Source organism: Ovis canadensis, chromosome 10, assembly GCF_042477335.2.
Source record: "Ovis canadensis isolate MfBH-ARS-UI-01 breed Bighorn chromosome 10, ARS-UI_OviCan_v2, whole genome shotgun sequence".
Taxonomy (NCBI): domain Eukaryota; kingdom Metazoa; phylum Chordata; class Mammalia; order Artiodactyla; family Bovidae; genus Ovis; species Ovis canadensis.
Genome location: NC_091254.1, coordinates 90615306 through 90636254, shown reverse-complemented (window position 1 = coordinate 90636254; position 20949 = coordinate 90615306). Strand labels below are relative to the sequence as shown.

Here is a 20949-nt window from a genome sequence, read left to right as displayed (position 1 = left end):
GTGTGGACCCCAGGCCGTGATTTCTTGCACTGAATGCCAGCAGCTGACAGGAACCATAAACGTAACTTCTGCCCAATTAAGTTGAGAACGTGGCCCGAGCCGTGCTAGCCGCATACCAGCGTGGCTTAGTCCGTCTGCATCCTGGAGAAGCTGCCCGAGAGGTGCCTCTGTGGCCCCAACTCCACATGGTTTCTGGCCCTCAGATGTGGGAGGGAGGAGAGGCCCATGAGTCCTGGCGGACTCCCCAGCCCCTTCCCCAGCACAGAGCTGTGACGCTGTCCTGGCAGTGGGGCTGGTGGTCTTTGCACAGAAAGAATACTGGTCCAAGGCGAGATAGGATTGGTTCTTCCTGCTTCCAGGTTTCTCCTCACCTGCAGGAAGTTACAGATTGCCTGCAAAGCCCTAGAAATTTCTGACCAATGAAAACTGATTCAGCTGTATGTAACTGGGCTCCCAGGAGAGGCCAGTAGACTGTGAGTCACAGGGCGCATCACTCCCTGTGTACTGAAGGGGACTCCGTTCCCAATGGCACTGATCTCAGACTTTAATTCCGTGTGTCAGAACCACCGAGGGAGCCTGTGAGATTACAAATGCTTATTCTTCCCCATGACTCAGTTGGGTAAGGTCAGCAAATAGGCATTTTTAACCAGCATCCTGGCCTCCTAACACAGATGTTACAGAAAACACACTTTTAGAAGCAACGTCTTAGTCCTTTCATGAGAGAAGCACTTCCTTCCCGAATCAAGGACCGTACATGATTTTGATCGCACCAGGCCTAGAAGTACTCATTAATTCCCGTTTGTCCCATGTTATTTACTTCTCTTCAGCTCATGAGATAGCATTCAATTCAGTTCAGTTCAGTCGCTCAGTCATGTCTGACTCTTTGAGACCCCAACAACCTCAGAGATAGCATTGTCAGTATAATTTTCTGAAACAACACGCAGTTATTTCATGTATTTCTCTCCTTTTCGAGTTGAATACTCAGGGAGTTTCATAGCTTCAGTATACACTTTTGAATTTCTAGATTTTGCTGACCGATAACCTTTTAAGGGGTATCGTGTTTATTTTTTGCAAGTCTACCTGTGCAGAGGGGACCCAGTTGTAGCTGTTTCTCCCCAATTCTCTCTGCTCATTTTCTCCAACTGACTGGGCTGCTTCTGGGTTCCCCAGGGGGTTGTGGGTTCTTTGGGGAGGTTACCCAGACCCCACCTCCTAACATGGAGAATTCCGGAGATGAGTTCACCAATGGTGACCGGATGTGACCCTTCCACAGGTATTCTGAGAGCCCAGCGCTTTCCTGCTTTGACCTTTGCTCATCCTCCCCTGCACCCTGAACTAGCTGCTTGCTTGATGTGGCAGGATTCCCGCCACTTCTGGGAGGCAGGTGGCAGAGTCCTTAGCATATTCATCCTCTTTTCGGCCACTGTCCTGACTCCGCTGTCACCTTTGCTCCGTCACACCCTGCAGTGGGTCACCGTTCCCAGCCTCTTCTCAACACAGCGTGGCCCTGCTGGGCCTCCTCAGTGTTGGGAGGAGGATCTGGTGGAACAGAAAGAGCACGTTCATAGTTTGAAAACCACAGGCGATGAAACTGTGCATGAAACCTTTGCATTGCGTGCCATACCTTATCTTGTATGTGTTTCATCTTCTAGGAATCGGAAGCTTTGTTCCTCAAAGCAATTAAAGCTCATCCAAATACAGCAAGTTACCATGGCAATTTGGGTAAGGAAAATTTTCAACTTGAATCATACGGGAATTCTATATAATCTTAGTGAAATTGGGCTTCCCTGGTGGCTTAGCTGATAAAGAATCCACCTGTGATGCGGGAGACCTGGGTTCCATCCCTGGGTTGGGAAGATCCCCTGGAGAAGGGAAAGGCTGCCTACTCCAGTATTCTGGCCTGGAGAATTCCATGGACTGTAGAGTCCATGGGGTTGAAAACAGCTAGACACGACTGAGCCACTTTCACTTCGTGAAATAGGTACATTTTTGTAAAATCACTTGGGAGAGTTGTTTTTCAGATCTAGCCTGTGTTGGCCTTGGTGAACTGAGAATTGCTTTGGAAGTTTGCAGTCTGACCTGTGTGTGCTTGCCTTTTCTGTAGTGGACCTTCCTTCTAACCTGGTCTTCCTTGCATTCGTATGTTCTCTGCCTTGACTAAGAATGCATTTACAGTGATCTATACCCTAGAATTCCTTTCTTCTATTTTTATATCCCAGTAATTCAGATTTTTAAAAATAACTATTTGGCTGCATTGAGTCTTAGTTGCTTCTCTCTAGAGGTAGCATGCAGGCTTGGTTGCCCTGGGGCATGTGGCTGCACTGCAAGGCAGATCTTAACCACTGGGCCACCAGGGAAGTCCCAGTAATTCAGATTTTTAGAACAAGGCTTGTTGATATTTGGAAGGCTCAGTCATGTGAATGTTTTTCCTACCAAATCTCTTCCCTATAGATTCTGTAGCTTCTCCTTGCAAAAAAAAAAAAAAAGTGATGAAGCATCAGTGGTTGCTGTACTGCTCACATCGAAAGTTCATTTTACTTAAAAAATCATTATAATCATCAGAGGCTTACTATTCTAATAAGTAGATTTATTTTACTGTCACTCTGTGGTCAGATCTCGATGTGAGAGCCCTGAATTCCAGCTGGCAACAAACAAGCTATGATGTTGCCAAAAGGTGTAAGGGAATCTTTATTAAATAAACAGCTGGTCTTGGGGCGTCCCTGGTGGCTCAGTGGTAAAGAATCCACCTGCCAGTGCAGGAGACAGGGGCTTGATCCTGGTCCCGGAAGATCCCGCATGCTGCAGAGCAGCGAAGCCCATGTGCCCACGACTACTGAGCCCATGTGCCCAGAGCCCGTGCTCTGCCGCAACGGAAGCCACAGCAACGGGAAGCCCATGCACTGCACTGAGGAGTGAGTGAGTAAAGCCGCTCAGTCGTGTCCGACTCTGCGACCCCGTGGACGGTAGCCCACCAGGCTTCCCTGTCCGTGGGATTCTCCAGGCAAGAATACTGCAGTGGGGTGCCATTTCCTTCTCCAGGGCATCTTCCCGACCCAGGGATTGAACCTGGGTCTCCCGCATTGGAGGCAGATGCTTTAACCTCGGAGCCATCAGGGAAGCCCGAAGAGTAGCCCCCGCTTACTGTAACTAGAGGAAAACCCTTGAAGCCTCTAGGACCCGGCACAGCCAAAAATAAATAAATAAAAATTATTAAAAAAAAAGAAAAAAAAAACTGAACAGCTGGTCTTCTACATGATGGCTTTGTGCTAAGTGGTGTGGCAGCCCAGCCCTATCCAGCCCAGCTTCCGGGAAATTTCAGGGCAGCATCACCAAACTTAAGGAACTTTTCTTTTACTTCTTTATGTAACGCTGTTTCTGTTGGGAGATGGTTCAGAACCCCGGGAGTAACCGGGAATGGTTAAACGGATGATCACCAAGGGGTATGATTACAATAAATAAAGTTGGCAGTACAAACAGTATTGTTTTAAACAATGGTTTTGGAAAACTGCTTGCAGAGGTTCTGTTATATTTCTTTGTGCAAGTGGTTGGGAAGACAGCAAGTTATTCAGAAGCCTTTCCAATGAAATTGATCTCTTGCTATTTCAGCTGTGCTCTATCATCGTTGGGGCCATCTAGACTTGGCCAAAAAACACTACGAGATCTCTCTGCGGCTTGACCCGACAGCGTCGGGAACGAAGGAAAATTATGGTCTTCTAAGAAGAAAGCTCGAACAAATGCAAAAGAAAAACGTCTGATCCCTTTTCCTTCATGTTTTGAGTTTGTGTGTGTGTGTGTGCATGAGGCAGATTGTCCATATCTCGTGCTTGCGTTTAACCATGTAAAGTCCTACATGTTGTTTACTTCATTGTTTTTTTTCCTGTGAAAACAAAGACCTGCAAAAAGATTATAGCACCAGCAATTTACTCTTGAATGCTTGATGTGGTTTTTGCATTGAAATTGTATTTTTTCAGACAATTCAAACATAACTTCTGAAAAGCCAAGAATAAAGTCTTTTTTAATTAAAAAGAAAAAGAGGAAAAAAATTATCTTGAGCGACTTACAGCAGAATTAAACCTGCATTTGGAACGAGTCGTGTTGTATAGAGACTCATACTATTAAACATTGACTGTGAACAGAAAATGACAAACGGACTCCTACATTTATATAAATATCTAATGTGTCTGTATATTAGAATTTTTATTTAATGACAAGTAAATTAAGATTTTTGGTTTTTTAATTTTTTTTCCAAACAATATGCTATGTACTTCATTTGTAAGGAAATATTTATTTGTATTTTTATGTTTTGAACAGGGCAAATAATTGAATGAAGAGTGGAAATTTTAACATCTAGTATATTTACACTTTTTCCATAGGAAGAAATTCACTCCTCCAATATTTTTTGGATTCTTCAACTCGTGCTATTTGTAGCATGCAAAATTGTGTAGTATTCTACATAAACTGTCACTCTTAATGGAAAATTCAAGCTATGCTTTAGATAAAAACAGACAGCCTAATGTCTTTATTTTTGTTATATCCAGTATTAAGAGGGCTACACATCTACGTAAGTTGTGTTTTTATATGTGTAGCTGGAAAGCCGTTTCCCGTTTAGCTTCATAGAACCACAGTCTTATCCAAAAAATGCAAGAGGTAAACTTCCTCTCAAAAGGAACCACATTTGAGGAGTTTGTGATATTTTTAAGAACTGGTTAATTTATCATGTTTTATTGGGTCAGAATAATCATATTCATTTTGTTTTATTCTTCTGTATTTGCTGTTGACCTAATGATTTATGCAATCCGTGTAATTTCTTATGCAGTAAAATTATTACACAAACCAGTATAAAAGTGTCATATTGCCTCCTTAATAGCTGATTTTCAAGTTGCTTGGTTGGCCAAATGTTTGTTTGGATTTTTCCTTAAGATGTTATGGAAAAACTCAAATGAACATTTTGAGCAACCTAATATTTGACTCTTGGTCTTCTTTCCTTAAACTGAAATCAAAGTGACCAATTCATTCTTTCTAGAATGTGGCTTCTATTTGGTTTTTGTTGTCATTGTTTAGTCAATAAGTCGTGTCCGACTCTTTTGCGACCCCATGAACTGTAACCCACCAGGCTCCTCTGTCCATGGGCTTTCCCAGGCAAGAATACTGGAGTGGGTTGCTGTTTCCCCCTCCACTATTTGGTTTTAGGCACCGATTAATAGTAATCCAGGTTCAACAAACGGGGTGAGTAGATCTCACATTGAGATGAATTGATTGTCTACACTCGCTTGTGGGGAGTGGGGTCCGAGGCCAACCAGCATAGAGTTGTAAATTGGTAATTGTAACCTACGACGGTTGAGATCCTCAGAAGAGAAAATGCTGTTTCAAACCTTTGAGAAACGGTCCCCAAACAACAATAACAGTTTATAGAGCTCTGAGGAGCGGGGGCTGCTTTATTGCTCATTGTGTTCCTATAGCACTTAGCTTGGGAGATAATAGATGTACTATATGCTTGTTGATTTTTCTTTTAATTTCTTTCTTTAAAACAGCGCTTGTCTTTTGAGAGTAAAGGAAAACCATTTCTTATAACAGCCTGTTTGTGATTTTTTTTTTTTTTTTTGGTACTGATACTAAAACTTGTGTCAAATCAAGACGCCCTGCCTGCAGAATGAACCCCCATAGCTCTCACTGCTCCATCTCAGGACTTCCATCAAAGCTGCCTTCGGCCCAGAGAAAACAGTCATTCGCCTGATTGACATTTCATGGAGCCTTTTATCTCGGCAGATTTTGGAAGTGGGCCATGCTGTTCATCTTTTCTTCCTCCTTTTTTCCTTCTTAAGGCAGCCACCTTCTTCATTTCTTAGGTTTCCCTTCTAACAAGACTAAAGTGGAGATCTGACTCCCAGTTCCCCCTTGTTTTTGATATTTTTCTTAAACTTGTGTTTGTACTGCTCAATCATGGTATGGGGTTCAGTTGAGGGCCGGGGTGGTATCAGAACAAACACAGCGATCATTGCCAGTTTGGGAAATCAGAGAGTCCAAATAATTCTCCACCTCTCTGATAGTAAACATCACAAAGCCTCAGAAGATACTCTGGGGATATTTTTTATTTCTCTGTACATCTCTTCCCTATTAAATGCAATGTTACATTTATTTCTTAAGACCTGCACCGTGCAGACGTAGCCCACTGTGCCTTCACAGGGCTCTTTGGGTTTCTGATTCTATCACATTTCTTAAGCATGGTCTTTACATTTTATTTCAGATGACTGAGTTAAAATCTCACAGAATAGACCAAGCCCCACAGTAAAGCATTGGACATGTATGTTCATATTCACACCTATTAGACTTTGAGGTGAAAAAAACTACACTTGGTTCTTGGCTCTAGGGCTTTGATGTCATAGGCAAGTCATTTAGCATTGCCTCAACTCCAGTTTCCCATCTGTAATGTGGGCATAATAAGACCTCCCTCCCAGTAATGAGGTGCTTGACTCAGTACTTGCCTTAAATGATAGACTTGACTTTTGGAGGAAGGTATAGGCAACCCACTCCAGTATTCTTGCCTGGAGAATCCTGTGGACGGAGGAGCTTGGTGGGCTACAGTCCATGGGTCACAAAGAGTCAGACATGACTGAGCGACTTCACTTTCACTTTTATAGGTTTCTCAACGGACAGGTTTGACCTATCTGTCATGACTGCATGGTTACCAAATAGCCATAGTTGGTGGGGGAAAATATTTTTCTCTTATTGACTAACTGAAGCTAATAAATGTTGAAAGAATGGCAATTAGAAAACCTTTTTTTTTTTTTTGTCCCCAGTGAATTAATTGATTGAGGCAAAGATCAGCAGTGAATAAAATCACTAGATGAAAGATCAGTGGAGAACTTTTTAGTGGAGGGGACAGCTCTGTGATTTTATCACAGGTAGATTTGTGAGGTCACTACCGTCGAGTCCCCTGGGCTGCAAGGAGATCAAGCCAGTCAGTCCTAAAGGACATCAATCCTGCATTGGAAGGACAGACGCTGAAGCTCCAATACTTTGGCCACCTGATGTGAAGAGCTGACTCATTGGAAAAGACTCTGAGGCTGGGAAAGCTTAACGGCAAGAGGAGAAGGGGACAACAGAGGACTAGATGGTTGGATGGCCTCACTGACTCAATGGACATGAGTTTGAAAGCTCCCGGGAGAGTGTAGGACACAGAAGCCTGGTGTGCTGCAGTCCATGGGCTTTCAGAGTCAGACAACTGAGCGACTGACCAACAGTCAAGATACAGAAGAGTCCCATCACAAGGGGCCCTCAGACTACTTTTATGCTATTATCTTTTTCAAAATATCTCCTTGAGCACAAACTGTGCACTGGCAGTGTGCTAGCTGCTGAGGATATGATCAATGATCACAGGTGATGCCTCCCCTATGGAGCTTACAATCCAGGTTACTTCAACCCTTGCTGTGTGCGCAGGTTGGGCTTGCTGGTGTAGACATCAAGGACTGAGCATTGTTACCAGCACCCCCCTTGCAGGGGCCTCTTGGGGACTCTCCTTTGTAAATTACTGCATCATTTGAAATAACTTTTCTTTGTAAATAAAGGAACGTGTGACATCACAGATTCCTCTTTTTTCAAGAGAGCCATGGATGAGTTCATAATACAGCTGTGATAAGGTGCCTTAGTGGTAAAGAGACACCATATGGGAAAGTCGGGTAATGGAAAAGTAGTTGCCAAATTGCTCTGCCCAAAAGGTGGGGGAGATGCTGGGGGGTGATGTTCCAGAGTGATGCTGAGTGAAAAGAACTCAGGAGGCTTGGATTGTTGGCTGAACGACGGGGTGTGCAATGCAGGCTCTTCTGAAGCAAGCTTTTAAGTCTTCAGGAAACTGTGTATGCTGTATGGCTCTCTTGGTAATCATCTAGAAATAGATGGCCTTTGGGGGCATAATACTTGAGTGTGAAGGGAAAATCTGTGTTACACCCAAGTTGGAACCTCACAGACCTTAGGCAAGTGTAGGGAGTGTCGACTAGTATCCCCCGCTAAAATTCATATCCACCCAAAATTTCAGAAGGTGACTGTATTTGGAAATCAGGTCTTACAGGTAAAATTAGTGAAGGATCTTGAGAGGAAATCATCCTGGATTTAGGGTGGGCCCTGAATCCAATGGTTGGTATCTTTTAAAACAAAGAGAAGATACATAGAGCAAAGAAGGCTGTACCTAGGATGGAGGCAGAGACTGGAGTGAAGCAATGCCAGGAGTCACCAGAAGCTGGAAGAGACAAGGATGGGTCCTCCCACTAGAGCCTGCAGAGGAGTATGGCCCCACCCATACCTGGACTTCAGACTCCTGGCCTCCAGAACAACATTTCTGTTAGTTAAATATTTATTTGTATTTGTTTACTTATTTGGCTGCACTGGGTCTTAGTTATGGCATGTGGGATCTAGTTCCCTGACCAAGGATGGAACCCAGGCCCCCTGCATTGGGAGTGCTGAGTCTGAGCTGCTGGACCACCAGGTAAATCCCACATTAATGTTATTAGGGACTTCTGTGGTGGCTCGGAGAAGGCAATGGCACCCCACTCCAGTACTTTTGCCTGGAAAATCCCGTGGACAGAGGAGCCTGGTAGGCTGCAGTCCATGGGGTCCTGAAGAGTCGGACACGACTGAGCGACTTCACTTTTACTTTTCACTTTCGTGCATTGGAGAAGGCAATGGCAACCTACTCTAGCATTGTTGCCTGGAGAATCCCAGGGACGGGGAAGCCTGGTGGGCTGCCGTCTATGAGGTCGCACAGAGTTGGACACGACTGAAGCGACTTAGCAGCAGCAGTGGTGGCTCAACTGGTGAAGAATCCACCTGCAATGAGGGAGACCTGGGTTTGATCCCTGGGTTGGGAAGATCCCCTGGAGAAGGGAGAGGCTACCCACTCCAGTATTCTGGCCTGGAGAATTCCATGGACTATTCCATGGGGTCGCAAAGACTCAGACACGACTGAGCAACTGTCTGTTATAGCACACAGACTGTCCAGTATTCTGGCCTGGAAAATTCCAAGGACTGTATATCCCCTGGGGCCCCAAAGAGTCAGACACAACTGAGTGACTTTCACTTTCACTTCTAGGGCTTCCCTGCCGGCTCAGACAGTAAAGAATCTGCCTGCGATGGGGAACGCCCAGGTTCGATCTTGAATATTATTACGTGCCAAGCTTGGGTCTAGGGCTTTATATACGTTTTCTCATTCAAACTTTTCAATAAGTCTGTGAAAAAGGTAGTATTATCCACCAATTTAAGGACTTCCCAGGGGCTCATTTGGTAAAGAATCCACCTTCAAGCCACCCAGTTTGTGGCCATTCCTGGCCGCCTTAGAGATCCAATCCAGCAAGTAACTCAGAACCTCATCTATGAAATGGTGGATGCTAATGGTTTAGTCACTAAGTCGTGTCCAACTCTTTTGTGACCCCCATGGACTATAACCCTCCAGGCTTCCCTGTCCATGGGATTTCCCAGACAAGAATACTAGAGTGGGTTGCCATTTCCTTTTCCAGGGTATCTTCCCTGACCCAGGGATTGAACCCGAGTCTCCTGCATTGCAGGTGGATTCTTTGCCAAATGAGCCAGGGAAGCCCTTAAAATGGTGTATAATACTACCTTTTTCACAGACTTATTGGAAAGTTTAAATAAGAAAACATATATAAAGCCCTAGACCCATTCTTGGCACATAATAATATTCAATAAATAACTGCAGGAGAGCTAACTCACTTGAGGTTTTTATCCTCAAGACCTTAAGGTACCCAGAAACAATCTCAGGTTTATAGTCTTATCACCTGATTAGTTCTATGAGTTCTTGAAACCTGTTACATGGTTTATCAAAACCGTCTTGAGTGTCCTATTTCTAATCGTTTTGTTTTTAAATATGTGGCGTTTTTCCGAGGCCAATAAAGCTTTCTGCTTCCTACTGGTGATAAGTGTTTGAGAAAATGTGTTCCCTGTAGATTTAAATTCAATTTTACCTATCACTTAAAACCAGTTTGGGGGACTTCTCGGGCAGGCCAGTGGTTAAGACTTCACCTTCCCTGGTCAGAGAACTAAGATTCCATATGCCTCGTGGCCAAACAAACAAAAGCCATGTTGAAACAAAGTCAATAAAGATTTTAAAAGTGGTCCACATCAAAAATAAACTGTAAAAAAAAAAAAAACTACTTAAAAAAGTTTTGTTTCAGCAGTTAATTTCAACAGCATTCATTTTGATGAGTAGACTTGAGACTTGTCTCAAAAATTTTCAAAACTGCTCATTTCTAGAACTTTCTGATAATGGGTAGGGATGACAGCTTTTATAGTACTGGTCTAGGAATCTGCAGACCTCAGCAAACAAGGTGGTACGGTGCAAAGAACAGAGACCAGGAGTGTGAGAGCTACCCTACGGCCAGCTTCACTGGCGTAAGTCATCTTTTTAAGCTTCAACAGTTCAATTAGACGTGAACCCTTCCCATCCGGCCATTAGTTACCAGGACTCTGAAATGAGTCATTTAATTACTGCATGCCTCAGTTGCTTCTAATAAAAATAATGCTGCTGCTGGTGGTGGTGGTTCCTTTTGTTACGAGTTTTTCTTCCATGAAATGAGAGGGTTGGACTAAGCTAGTGTTCTTCAAATATTCATAGATGCTTAACCTTTAAAATATAAAACCTAACTCTTATATAGAAGTCCACTATAAAAAGTTATAAAAGCGACCTGGGTGCTTATATAAATCCTCATAAAAATCTGTTGTGTAATGTAAGAATTTTTGAAATTCCAACACTCTTGTGGAAATAAAATATTTTGAAGCTTTCTATCCTGATATATTCTGATATGGTTAAAAAGTCCCTTAGACTGAAAAAGTACATTTCTGCTCTGCCATTCATCAGGCTGACATAGCACAGATGAAGGCAGTGGGGAGTGAAGAGAAAATCACGTTTTTTCCCATAGAAATGCTGAGGTTTTAATGTGTCAAGGAACCCACTTCTAAGGGTGACTGCTGCTTTATTATATATGGAGAAACCTTCTTCTGGAAAAGCACTATCAGAAATGTTGCTGTTTTAAATCATTAGGAAGAATGAAACATCACAAGCACCCTCAGTTTCCAATCTGTGCAGAACTTCATTTAAAGCACTTCTGGACACACCCATTCACATCTCTTAAAAGTTTTAGTCTCCAAGTTCATAGGATCCTGATCCAGCAGTTGGTTCTGCTGCCCAGACTGTGGAGCCCTGTACCAAGGTCACAGGATGAAAATCTCTGAAACTGACCAAGCCCCATAGCAACTGTTGCCATGAGCCTCTGATCAAACCGGCCAGTTACTTGACCCCATATTAGGTAAAGTACCCACCCTATTACCCACCCTATAGCATTCTAACCTATCACCTAATGCCCCCATTCCAGTAGGAATTTTCTGTCTTGAGGCTGTAGAAATTGGCTGCTGCTGCTGCTGCTGCTGCTGCTGCTAAGTCGCTTCAGTGATGTCTGACTCTGTGTGACCCCACAGATGGCAGCCCACCAGGCTCCCCCGTCCCTGGGATTCTCCAGGCAAGAACACTGAAGTGGGTTGCCATTTCCTTCTGCAATGCACGAAAGTTAAAAGTGAAAGTGAAAGTGAAGTTGCTCACTCATGTCCGACTCCTAGCGACCCCATGGACTGCAGCCTACAAGGCTCCTCCGTCCATGGGATTTTCCAGGCAAGAGTACTGGAGTGGGATGCCATTGCCTTCTAGAAATTGGCTACTAGCCCGCAAAAGGGTTTGGCTTGTCCTTGAGCCGGCCCGCTGTTCTCTAACAGCGTCTCCCACTCTGATAAACTCTATTCTCTCATTCTGCCTCATATCTGGAAATTCCTTCCCAACCCAAGCTTGGGCCACAACACAGGCCTAATGTTGACCCTTGGCACACAGCCCTGTTCTGCCTTCAGCCCGTGAAAACGCTATTACTTTTAAATTCCACCTAACCTCTCCCTCCCCCAAACCTCCTGACTGCGTCTTTGTTTGGTGAGTCATCTCAGGGCAGTGAGGGTGTGTAGAGCTCATTCACCACTTACAAAATAAGTGGTGGCCTGGATTTTGGTTGCAGGATATTTAGAGTCAAGGATGGTTATTTGTAATAATTTACTAGAATGATTTGATAACATTTCAGTCAATTTTATAGTGTTATTCAATTAGACTTCAAGCTCTGTACATAGCACCCAGGTTCTGTTGTTTATTTCACATTATAATTATCTTTTCAAGAGATGAAGAATATATTTTCCCATCTACTGTGTAGTACTTACAATGCTGGAGATGCGGGGGAGGGGTCAGAAGGAATGAGGTGGGCCCCTTTTGCATAATACAAAGTGTCTGTGCATTGCCTCAAATATATATCAGCCTCTAACACCAACTTCCCTGGTGGCTCAGAGGGTAAAGCGTCTGCCTGCAATGCAGGAGACCCGGGTTTGATCCCTGGGTTGGGAAGATCCCCTGGAGAAGGCAATGGCAACCCACTCCAGTATTCTTGCCTGGAAAATCCCATGGATGGAGGAGCCTGGTAGGCTACAGTCCACGGGGACACAAAGAGTTGGACTTCACTTTCACTTTCTAACACAAAAGTCTGGAAAACAGAGTTTGGCAATTACCTGCTGGTATTTAGAAAACAAAATGACCAAACTGGATAATTCCAGTAAGAGACAATTTGACAGTTTAAATCCTTTGAGTTGATAAAGCGTTTGTTGAGCTTTGAACCTGGGGTGTAGCAGTTGGCCAGCTGCTTGACCCTGAGCCTGGAGGGTATGGGAGACTGTGGACAGCAGAGCATCAGACCAGAATGAACAGAAAAACAGCTGTTAGTGGGCTGAATCCTTTCTAGCAAAGGACTCACCTATACCATTTGCAGGCAACTGACAGCCTCTGTGAGTCAACTCAAGTTATTAAACCCACTAGAGCAGTTGGCTCTGATGTAACCCACCAACCCAAAACTGAAGCCAAGACTTGTCTGAATTGATCAATCAGTTTCCTTGAGAAACTGATTTTTCTAACATAACATTGTAGTTTTTCTAACGTAGTATTGTAGGTCAGTTACACTTCAAAAACAGAGAAACATACAAACTCAACAAAAAGTGGATCAAATGTGTGGTTACGTCAGGGCGGGTGGGGGAATTGAAGGTACTGAAAACTTCAAGTTGTAAAATAAACAAGTACTAGGGGTGTGATGTACAAGATAATAAATATAATTAATACTCCTGTAGGAAAGTTATTAAGACAAGTATATCCTAAGAGTTCTCATCACATAAAAATTTTTTTCTATTTCTATTTCTTTAATTTTATATTTATATAAGATGATGGAAAGTGAAAGATGATGAAAGTGAAAGAGGAGAGTGAAAAAGCTGACTTAAAATTCAACATTCAGAAAACCAAGATCATGGCATCTGGTCCCATCACTTCACGGCAAATAGATGGGGAAACAGTGGAAATAGTGACAGACTTTTTTGGGGGGCTCCAAAATCACTGCAGATGGTGACTGCAGCCATGAAATTAAAAGACGCTTACTCCTTGGAAGAAAAGTTATGACCAACCTAGACAGCTTATTAAAAAGCAGAGACCTTACTTTGCCAGCAAAGGTCCGTCTAGTCAAAGCTATGGTTTTTTCAGTAGTCATGTATGGATGTGAGAGTTGTACTATAAAGAAAGCTGAGTGCCGGAGAATTGATGCTTTTGAACTGTGGTGTTGGAGAAGACTCTTGAGAGTCCCTTGGACTGCAAGGAGATCCAACCAGTCCATCCTAAAGGAGATCAGTCCTGAGTGTTCATTGGAAGGACTGATGTTGAAGCTGAAACTCCAATACTTTGGCCACCTGATGTGAAGAGCTGACTCATTGGAAAAGAACCTGATGCTGGGAAAGACTGAAGGCAGGTGGAGAAGGGGACAACAGAGAACGAGATGGTTGGATGGCATCACTGACTCGATGGACATGAGTTTGAGTGGGCTCCGGGAGTTGGTGATGGACAGGGAGGCCTGGCGTGCTGCAGTCCATAGGGTCGCAAAGAGACAGACACGACTGAGGGACTGAACTGAACTGAAGATGATGGATGTTCACTAAACTTGTGATAATCATTTCATGATGTCTATAAGTCAAATCATTATGCTGATTTAATCATTATGCAAATTACCTTAAACTTTTATAATGCTGTGAGACAATTATAACTTAATAAAAATGGGGAAAAAATAAATGATTATTATGAAAAAAAAAGAAGCACTTGTTAAAATGCATTTCATTTTGCTGGGTATCACCCTCCAGAGTTGGTTATTCAGAAGGCTTGGGGTGTGGGCTTTGAGTTTACATTTCTGAATTTCCAGGTGCTGCTCATGTTGCCCATCTGGGACCATATTTTGAAAATTACTGTTATAAATTATTTTTCTGTGGGTGACTTTTTGACAGTTAAACTGAATATGTCATCCCACAGAGCCTAATCCATATTGGAACAGACTCTTCCAGCCTTATCTGGCAATAAATGCAATTTAACACTCACTTCCTTACCATCTTTAATCTTCCTTTATCAGGGGAGTTATTTATTCATTTATTTCCCTCATACTTTCTTTTGATGACATGACCTTCCTCCTTCAAAAAATTAATAAAAATGGAACCACTCTTCCTTTTGGTAGAGAAAAATTAAGATGATTACAGCTACTCTTTAAAAATGATATGTTAAAATATACATTCGATGTGGCTTTTTTATACTAATATACATTTAAATTTAATTATGAACTTCCCCACACAAGAAAGAACTCTATGAAAATTATGGTTTATGAATCTGATCTTTTAGATTTCTTTAGAAATTGCACATCTGTTCAAAACACAACCACATCAGCATTATTGGAAATGTTTGGGTAGAAACCAGATTGTAAAAGCCACATGAGTCCAACCCCATACATGAGAGAGTGGAAAGGCAGAAAATGAGTAAGGGGGATTATTTCTAGTCCAACAACTAGTACTTAGGCATTCGTCTTTGGGGTGGGGGCAGAAGTGGCTCCCCTCAATCTCTCTGCCATTCTTTTCACCCAGGTCCTCAAAGTAGGACTGCTTAAGCCCAGAATAACTAAGTCTAGAAAGAAAAAAAAGAGTCTTCACTCCTCTCATTGCTGGGGCTCAAATTTAGTCCTGGGATCCAGGGAAGAGATGGTAAATGATCCCGGGGAGGAGGGCATGGCAACCCACTCCAGTATTCTTGCCTGGAGAATCCCATGGACTGGGGAGCCTGGTGAACTACAGTCTACAGGGTCACAAAGAGTCAGACATGGCTGAAGTGACTAAGCATGAACTCCTCCAACCACAGTTTTAAGTGAAAATGGAGAATTGGTAAATAGTAGCAGGTGGTAAGTCATGATCCCCTGGAGGAGGGCATGGCAACCCACTCCAGTATTCTTGCCTGGAGAATCCCATGGACGGAGGAGCCTGGGTGGCTGCCGTCCATGGTGTCGCACAGAGTTGGACACGACTGAAGTGACTTAGCAGACTTAACAGGAGTATCAAGGTTACACAATTACCTGTATCCAGTATCAGTGCCGAGTGGAGTGTGGCTGCTGGAGTGAGGCCTTGGTCATCACTGTGTCCATCTGTCCTACAGGATACGTGGGCTCATTTCTGTGTGTGTGAGTGTGTATGTGTGTGTGTCCAGGTGGGTCTGGGTCCAATATGGACTCAAGACTGATCCTGGACGCCCAGGCGGGCTACCTTAGAGGGTGTGTGTGTGTGTGTGTGTGTGTTCAGGTGGGTCTGTATGTGTGTCCAGATGGATCTGGGCCCAACATAGACTCAAGGCTGTGTGTGTGTGTGTGTTCCCAGGTGTGTCTGGGTCCAACGTGGACTCGTGTGTGTGTATGTGTCCCCAGGCGGGTCTGGGTCCAACACGGACTCAAGGCTGACCGTGGACGCCCAGGCGGGCCGCCTTAGAGCGCACGCAGCGGTAGAGAAGCCCCAGGTGTGCGTCCTCGGGGCTCCCGGCGCGTGCTCGGGTGTGTGCGCGCGGCCCCCGCGGGCGGGCGGGTACCGCGTCCCGCCTCCAGGGGGCGCCCTCGGGGGCGGCCTCCCCGGGGCGGCCGCCCCAGCCACGGCCGGCCGGGATTTCCGCTCGGTCGCTCGGGCCGGCTCTCGCCGAAGGGCGCCGCGCTCCGAGGCAGGTGAGTCGCCCGGCGCGGGCCGAGCCCGGCCCCTGTCCGTCCCCGCCCCCGCCGCGAGGGGGCCCCGGGGCGTGGGGGCGTCGCACGCCGGCGCGTCTCCGGGGCCCGCGCGAGCCGGGGACGGAGGGCGGGGACAGAGCCGCGGCCGTGGCGGGACGCGGCGCCCGCGGGAGCGGCTGGAAGGGCGGCGCCCCGGGCCGTTAGCGCGTCCGCACAGTGTCCGGCGCAGCGCGACGCGGACGCCTCTGCCAGTTACCCAGGTGTAGACTCCTCCTCTTCCCAAAGAAGACGTGATGACCCATCAGAAGGGTCCCCTTGAAAAGGATCTCCCGGTCTGATGCTTCTGGTTTTAACTTTGGAGATCCCTGTTTGCGAGGAGACCAGAAAGCTGCACAAGAAAAGAGACCATCTGGCGCTTGTCAGTTTCTGAGTTCGGGCTTCTTTGGAGCTGTTAGTGACCCCGCTGAGTTTTTGAAGATATCTCTTTTACTGCCTTGATTAGGAAATATGCTTATTGAGCTTTCACTCTATTGGCCAAAGAGAACACCGCAGCCGCACTGGTAACGCTAAAGAGGTGCACGATTTTTTTTTTTAATAATTAAATTTATTGGTGCACGATTTTAAAACACACCTGACTCCAGGCTGTTAATATTGAACTGATAAGAAAATGAGACTTGGAGCCACGTCTTCTTAAAGCAGGATATTAGTTTTGCTTAATGTCCCAGGGAGAAATCTTGGATTAAAAACTAAAAGTTCTCTCTAAATCAGTTGGATTTGACCAATATAAAGTGTAGGTCTCACACACACGTTTTTATGTACTTTTTCCTGTAACTGAAGACCGTTCTCCCTGGTCTCACTCAATTTATTGAAATGCTAATAAGAGACCCCTGCAGGTTGCCCACATTTTCCCCAAATGCCTTGTTTTTCCTAAAACGACTCCCTGGAGAAACCAGAAGTTCCTGAATAAGCAGACTGCCTGGGTAGAGAGCATTTGTGTTTCAAAAGCTGAGTTTGCAAAGGTAAATTAATTTCTAATTGGTGGACCTTTGTACAGAAGTGTTTTGGACTGGCTGACCTTGCAAACCAGGGTCCTGACTATTAGCACTAGACCTAGAGAAGGTGGTTATTCACGAAGACCTTAGGTAGCCAATTGTGGGCAGAAGAATAGAGCAAAGATAGAACATGGTATTAAGTTTATAAAATGATCTGTTCATTGCCCTCTTATTTTATGTAGTAAGATCTTGAAAGTTCCAGTCTGGGTCAGCTCTTGCAGGTGGAGTCAAGGCTCTGTACTTGAGGGCTTTGTACTCAAGTCCGCTGGGCCTTTCCAAGGGGCTAGGGCACCGGTGGGCATGGAGATTAGTGCAGCATTGTTTGCAGACGGACGGTCCCAAGGAAGGTGACGACAGGAGGACAAAATTCAAGCGATCTTACTCTTTTCTAGGACCTTCTTCATCCAAGAGGTAACGCTCAGATTAGAGACTTTATGAAGAGAGTGTTGGTTAAACAGGGCCGGCATCTTGTGTAACAAATTCGTTCTTTAATTGAAGCTCTCTCTGGTCAGTAATACTGCTCAGGGCAAAATGACCTTGCCTAGATTGGATCTGAGAGCTAGGCAGAGAGTAGGCAGAGATTACAATGTGGAAGGTGTTATTATGCCCCCATATTATACCCCCTGAAACTGGTTTACAGTTAGTAGAAGTCTTGGGTTTGTATGACATCACAAGGTAATGGACATGGTAAATAGCTAACATTTCTGGAGGATGAAATAAGTGCCCAAGGGCAGTTAGAGCACTGGGAAATGAATTCCTGGCAGAGGACTGGGGGAGGTCATAGTGAGGCTTCACCTTGGACCCAGGGTAGAATTTTTACAGGCAGAGGAGTGGAATGGGGACCAGCATTCCTGGTGGCAGACTGTGCCTGCGTGCGTGCAGGCTTAGTCATGTCCCACTCTTTGTGATTCCATGAACTGTAGCCTACCAGGCTCCTCGGTCCATGGGATTCTCCAGGCAAGAATACTGGAGTGGGTTGCCATTTCCTGGTCCAGGGGATCTTGTAACCGTGTTGGAGAAATAGGGATGAAACTCTGTAAGGACGGTGCGCCTGGAGGCCTGCCTAGAGAGAAAGGCCCTCTGAAGATAAACTCTAGTTTTTGATCAGAGCTCTGATTTTTAATTTGCTTTTTATTAAAGCAAATTTAAAAGGGAAGGGAATGGTATAATGATCTTCCATATATCCATCAACAATGGTTGATTAAAACAATTTCTTTTTTTTTTTGGCTGTATCTGCTAATCTTTTCGTTGAAATAGTTTAAATTGCAGATAACATATTTCACCCCTGTCTAGGGTAGTTGCTTTTGTTTAGTTATGGCTAAGGTCATGCCTGACTTTTTGCGACCCCATGGGCTATGGCCTGCCACACTCCTCTGTCCGTGAAATTTCCCAGGCATTGATCCTGGTATGGGTTGCTGTTCCCTTCTCCAGGGGATCTTCCCAACCAAGGGATCGAACCCGGGTCTCCTGCATTGGCAGGCGGATTCTTAACTACTGAGCCACCCGGGAAGCCCGACTAGTGTGGCCTGTACCTCCAAAAAGGCATTTTCTTGCATAACCATAATACCGTTGTTATCTCTTTATCAAATTGACAATAATCCCTTCATGTTTTCTAGAACCCAGTCCACAGATTTCCTTGATTGCCTCAGAAATGCACTTTTACCCTTGGCTTGTGTGAATCAAAATGGGCCACACAGGGTGTTTTGTTGAGTGTCTATTGTCTCTTAGTCCAGGACAGGGGTTGACAGACTTAGTGAAAAGGGCTAATGACTAACTCCTTAAGCCTTCTCAGGCCATGTGGTCTCCGTTGCAGCTACTTAGCTGTGTTGCTGTAAAGACTCAACCATGGATGATATGTGAATGAGCATGGCTGTGTTCTAGGAAAATTGTTTCCAAAGGTTTTTGTTTTATACTCCGCCTGCAGGTGGGAGTTATCTGAAGGCCGTAGTTTGCTGACTCTGGTCTGAAGCAGTCCTGTGGGTTTCTTGAATGCCATGATTCGCTGGTATCGCCTGGTCGGCTCTGGACGGCTCTCATTCTGGGTTTATTCAGCTTTGTATAGAGTGTAGGTTAGCTTGTTCCTCTATCTACTGTGTCTGCATAAACTGCAAGGTAGATCTAAAGGCTTAATTAGAGTCAGAGTCACCATTTACGGCAAGTATGCTTCAGATGTGATTTGGATGTTTTTTCTAACTGTTGAATGAGTCACTATTTTATCTGTTGGCCGTACCATGCAGCATATGGAATCTTAGTTCCCTGACCAGAGGTCAAACCTGTGCCCCCTGCATTGGAAGTGTGCCATCTTCTTGGACTGCCAGGGAAGTCCCTGAATTTTTTTTTTTTTTGGTTCTTAATTTAGGACTTTAAAAGATTTGAGCTTCTCTCATAGCTCAGTTGGTAAAGCATCCACCTGCAATGCAGGAGACCTCGGTTCAATTCCTGGGTTGGGAAGAGCCCCTGGAGAAGGGATAGGCTACCCACTCCAGTATTCTTGGGCTTCTTTTGTGATTCAGCTGGTAAAGAATTGGCCTGCAATGCGGGAGACCCAGGTTTGATCCCTGGGTTGGAAAGATCCCCTGGAGAAGGGAAAGGCTACCCACTCCAGTATTCTGGCCTGGAAAATTCCATGGACAGTATAGTCCATGGGGTCGAAAAGAGTGGGACACGACTGAGCGACTTTCAATTTCAAAAGATTCGAGGGGATTTCCCTGGCAGTTCAGTGGTTAAGATTTTGCTCAATGCAGGGGGATGAGGGTTTGATTCCTGGCCAGGGAGATAAGATCTCTCCTGCGTTACAGCCAAAAAACCAAGACATAAAACAGAAGCAATATTGTACAAATTCAATAAAGACTTTAGAAATGGTCCACATAAAAAAAAAAAATCTTTTCCTAAAAAAAGACTCAAATCCACGTCCGGGAAACTCAGTATTCCTAAAATAATCTTACCCTGATGGCTGAAGATAGACTCCATTCTTGTTTTCCTTATCTGAAGGAGAGGCTATAACTGCTGTTTCTCAAAGTTGAGAGCTTTGGGCCCCTCTGCTACACCAGTGCGAGCTTGCCTCTGTTCTAGGCATCCTTCAGCCCCCTGGGTCATGTTTTTCCACTGAATGGCAGTCCCTTCCTTCTGAGCCGCACACCCGAGGTCTGAGATGCCATCCAGGGGGCTGGGTGCTTTAGCCTTTAAGCCCTCATCTCTTAAACACTCCGCGTTCTTCACTCACCTTCCTCTTCATCTCACCCCCGGCGGGACTGAGAACCGGACACCTGGTCCGTGGACTTCTGGTCCCACCGTGAGGTGGAACTACTTGTCCTGCATCCTGTTTGGAAGGATTCCGAGGTCAGACACTCTTCAAGCTCCCTCTAATGCAGGATTCTAAGGCTCCGTGGATTTGAAGAAAGCAGCTTACAGATGTCAGTTGTTTTCCTCTTTTCGGGAGTGTTTGCTGTTGTAAACTGTAGAGTACCAGAGAAAGTGTGTTGACAGGGGGTGTCAGTCGAAGGCCTGTCTTTTTGTCTTTCAGGAATAGTGGTGAATCTGTTGAAACCTTTTTTTTTTTTCTAGATAATGTGCCATTGGTCTTTTTCTTACTGATTTGTAAGAACTCTGTATACATTGAGGATGCTAATCTTTTGTCAAATATGTTACAACTGTTTCCCCATTTTTAAAAACTTTGTACAGTATTTATTCTCTAAGAAAAATTTTAATTTTACATAGGGGAAAAAATGTCAATCTCCCCTTTACAGTATCCCTGGTTTGTG

At 44.7% G+C, this 20949-nt stretch overlaps 2 protein-coding genes across 7 annotated transcripts in view; both read left to right on the top strand.

Moving 5' to 3' along the window:
* Positions 1 to 7580, top strand: part of TMTC4 (transmembrane O-mannosyltransferase targeting cadherins 4) — a 59042-nt gene extending 51462 nt beyond the window's left edge. Inside the window, exons 17-18 of the mRNA XM_069601950.1 lie at positions 1653 to 1722; positions 3607 to 7580. Of these exons, the coding sequence (XP_069458051.1) occupies positions 1653 to 1722; positions 3607 to 3755 (219 nt within the window). The 3' untranslated portion in view covers positions 3756 to 7580. The remainder of the gene's footprint in view (positions 1 to 1652; positions 1723 to 3606) is intronic.
* Positions 7581 to 15756: 8176 nt separating this feature from the next.
* The window catches only part of GGACT (gamma-glutamylamine cyclotransferase), a 53229-nt gene continuing 48036 nt past the window's right edge, over positions 15757 to 20949 (top strand). The window contains exon 1 of one of the 6 annotated variants that reach the window (XM_069601958.1): positions 15757 to 16136. The gene's annotated coding sequence lies outside the window, so the exon portion shown is untranslated. Of the gene's footprint in view, positions 17156 to 20949 lie in introns of all 6 variants that reach the window. The other 5 variants (XM_069601965.1, XM_069601970.1, XM_069601962.1 and 2 more) reach the window with 5 other exon arrangements.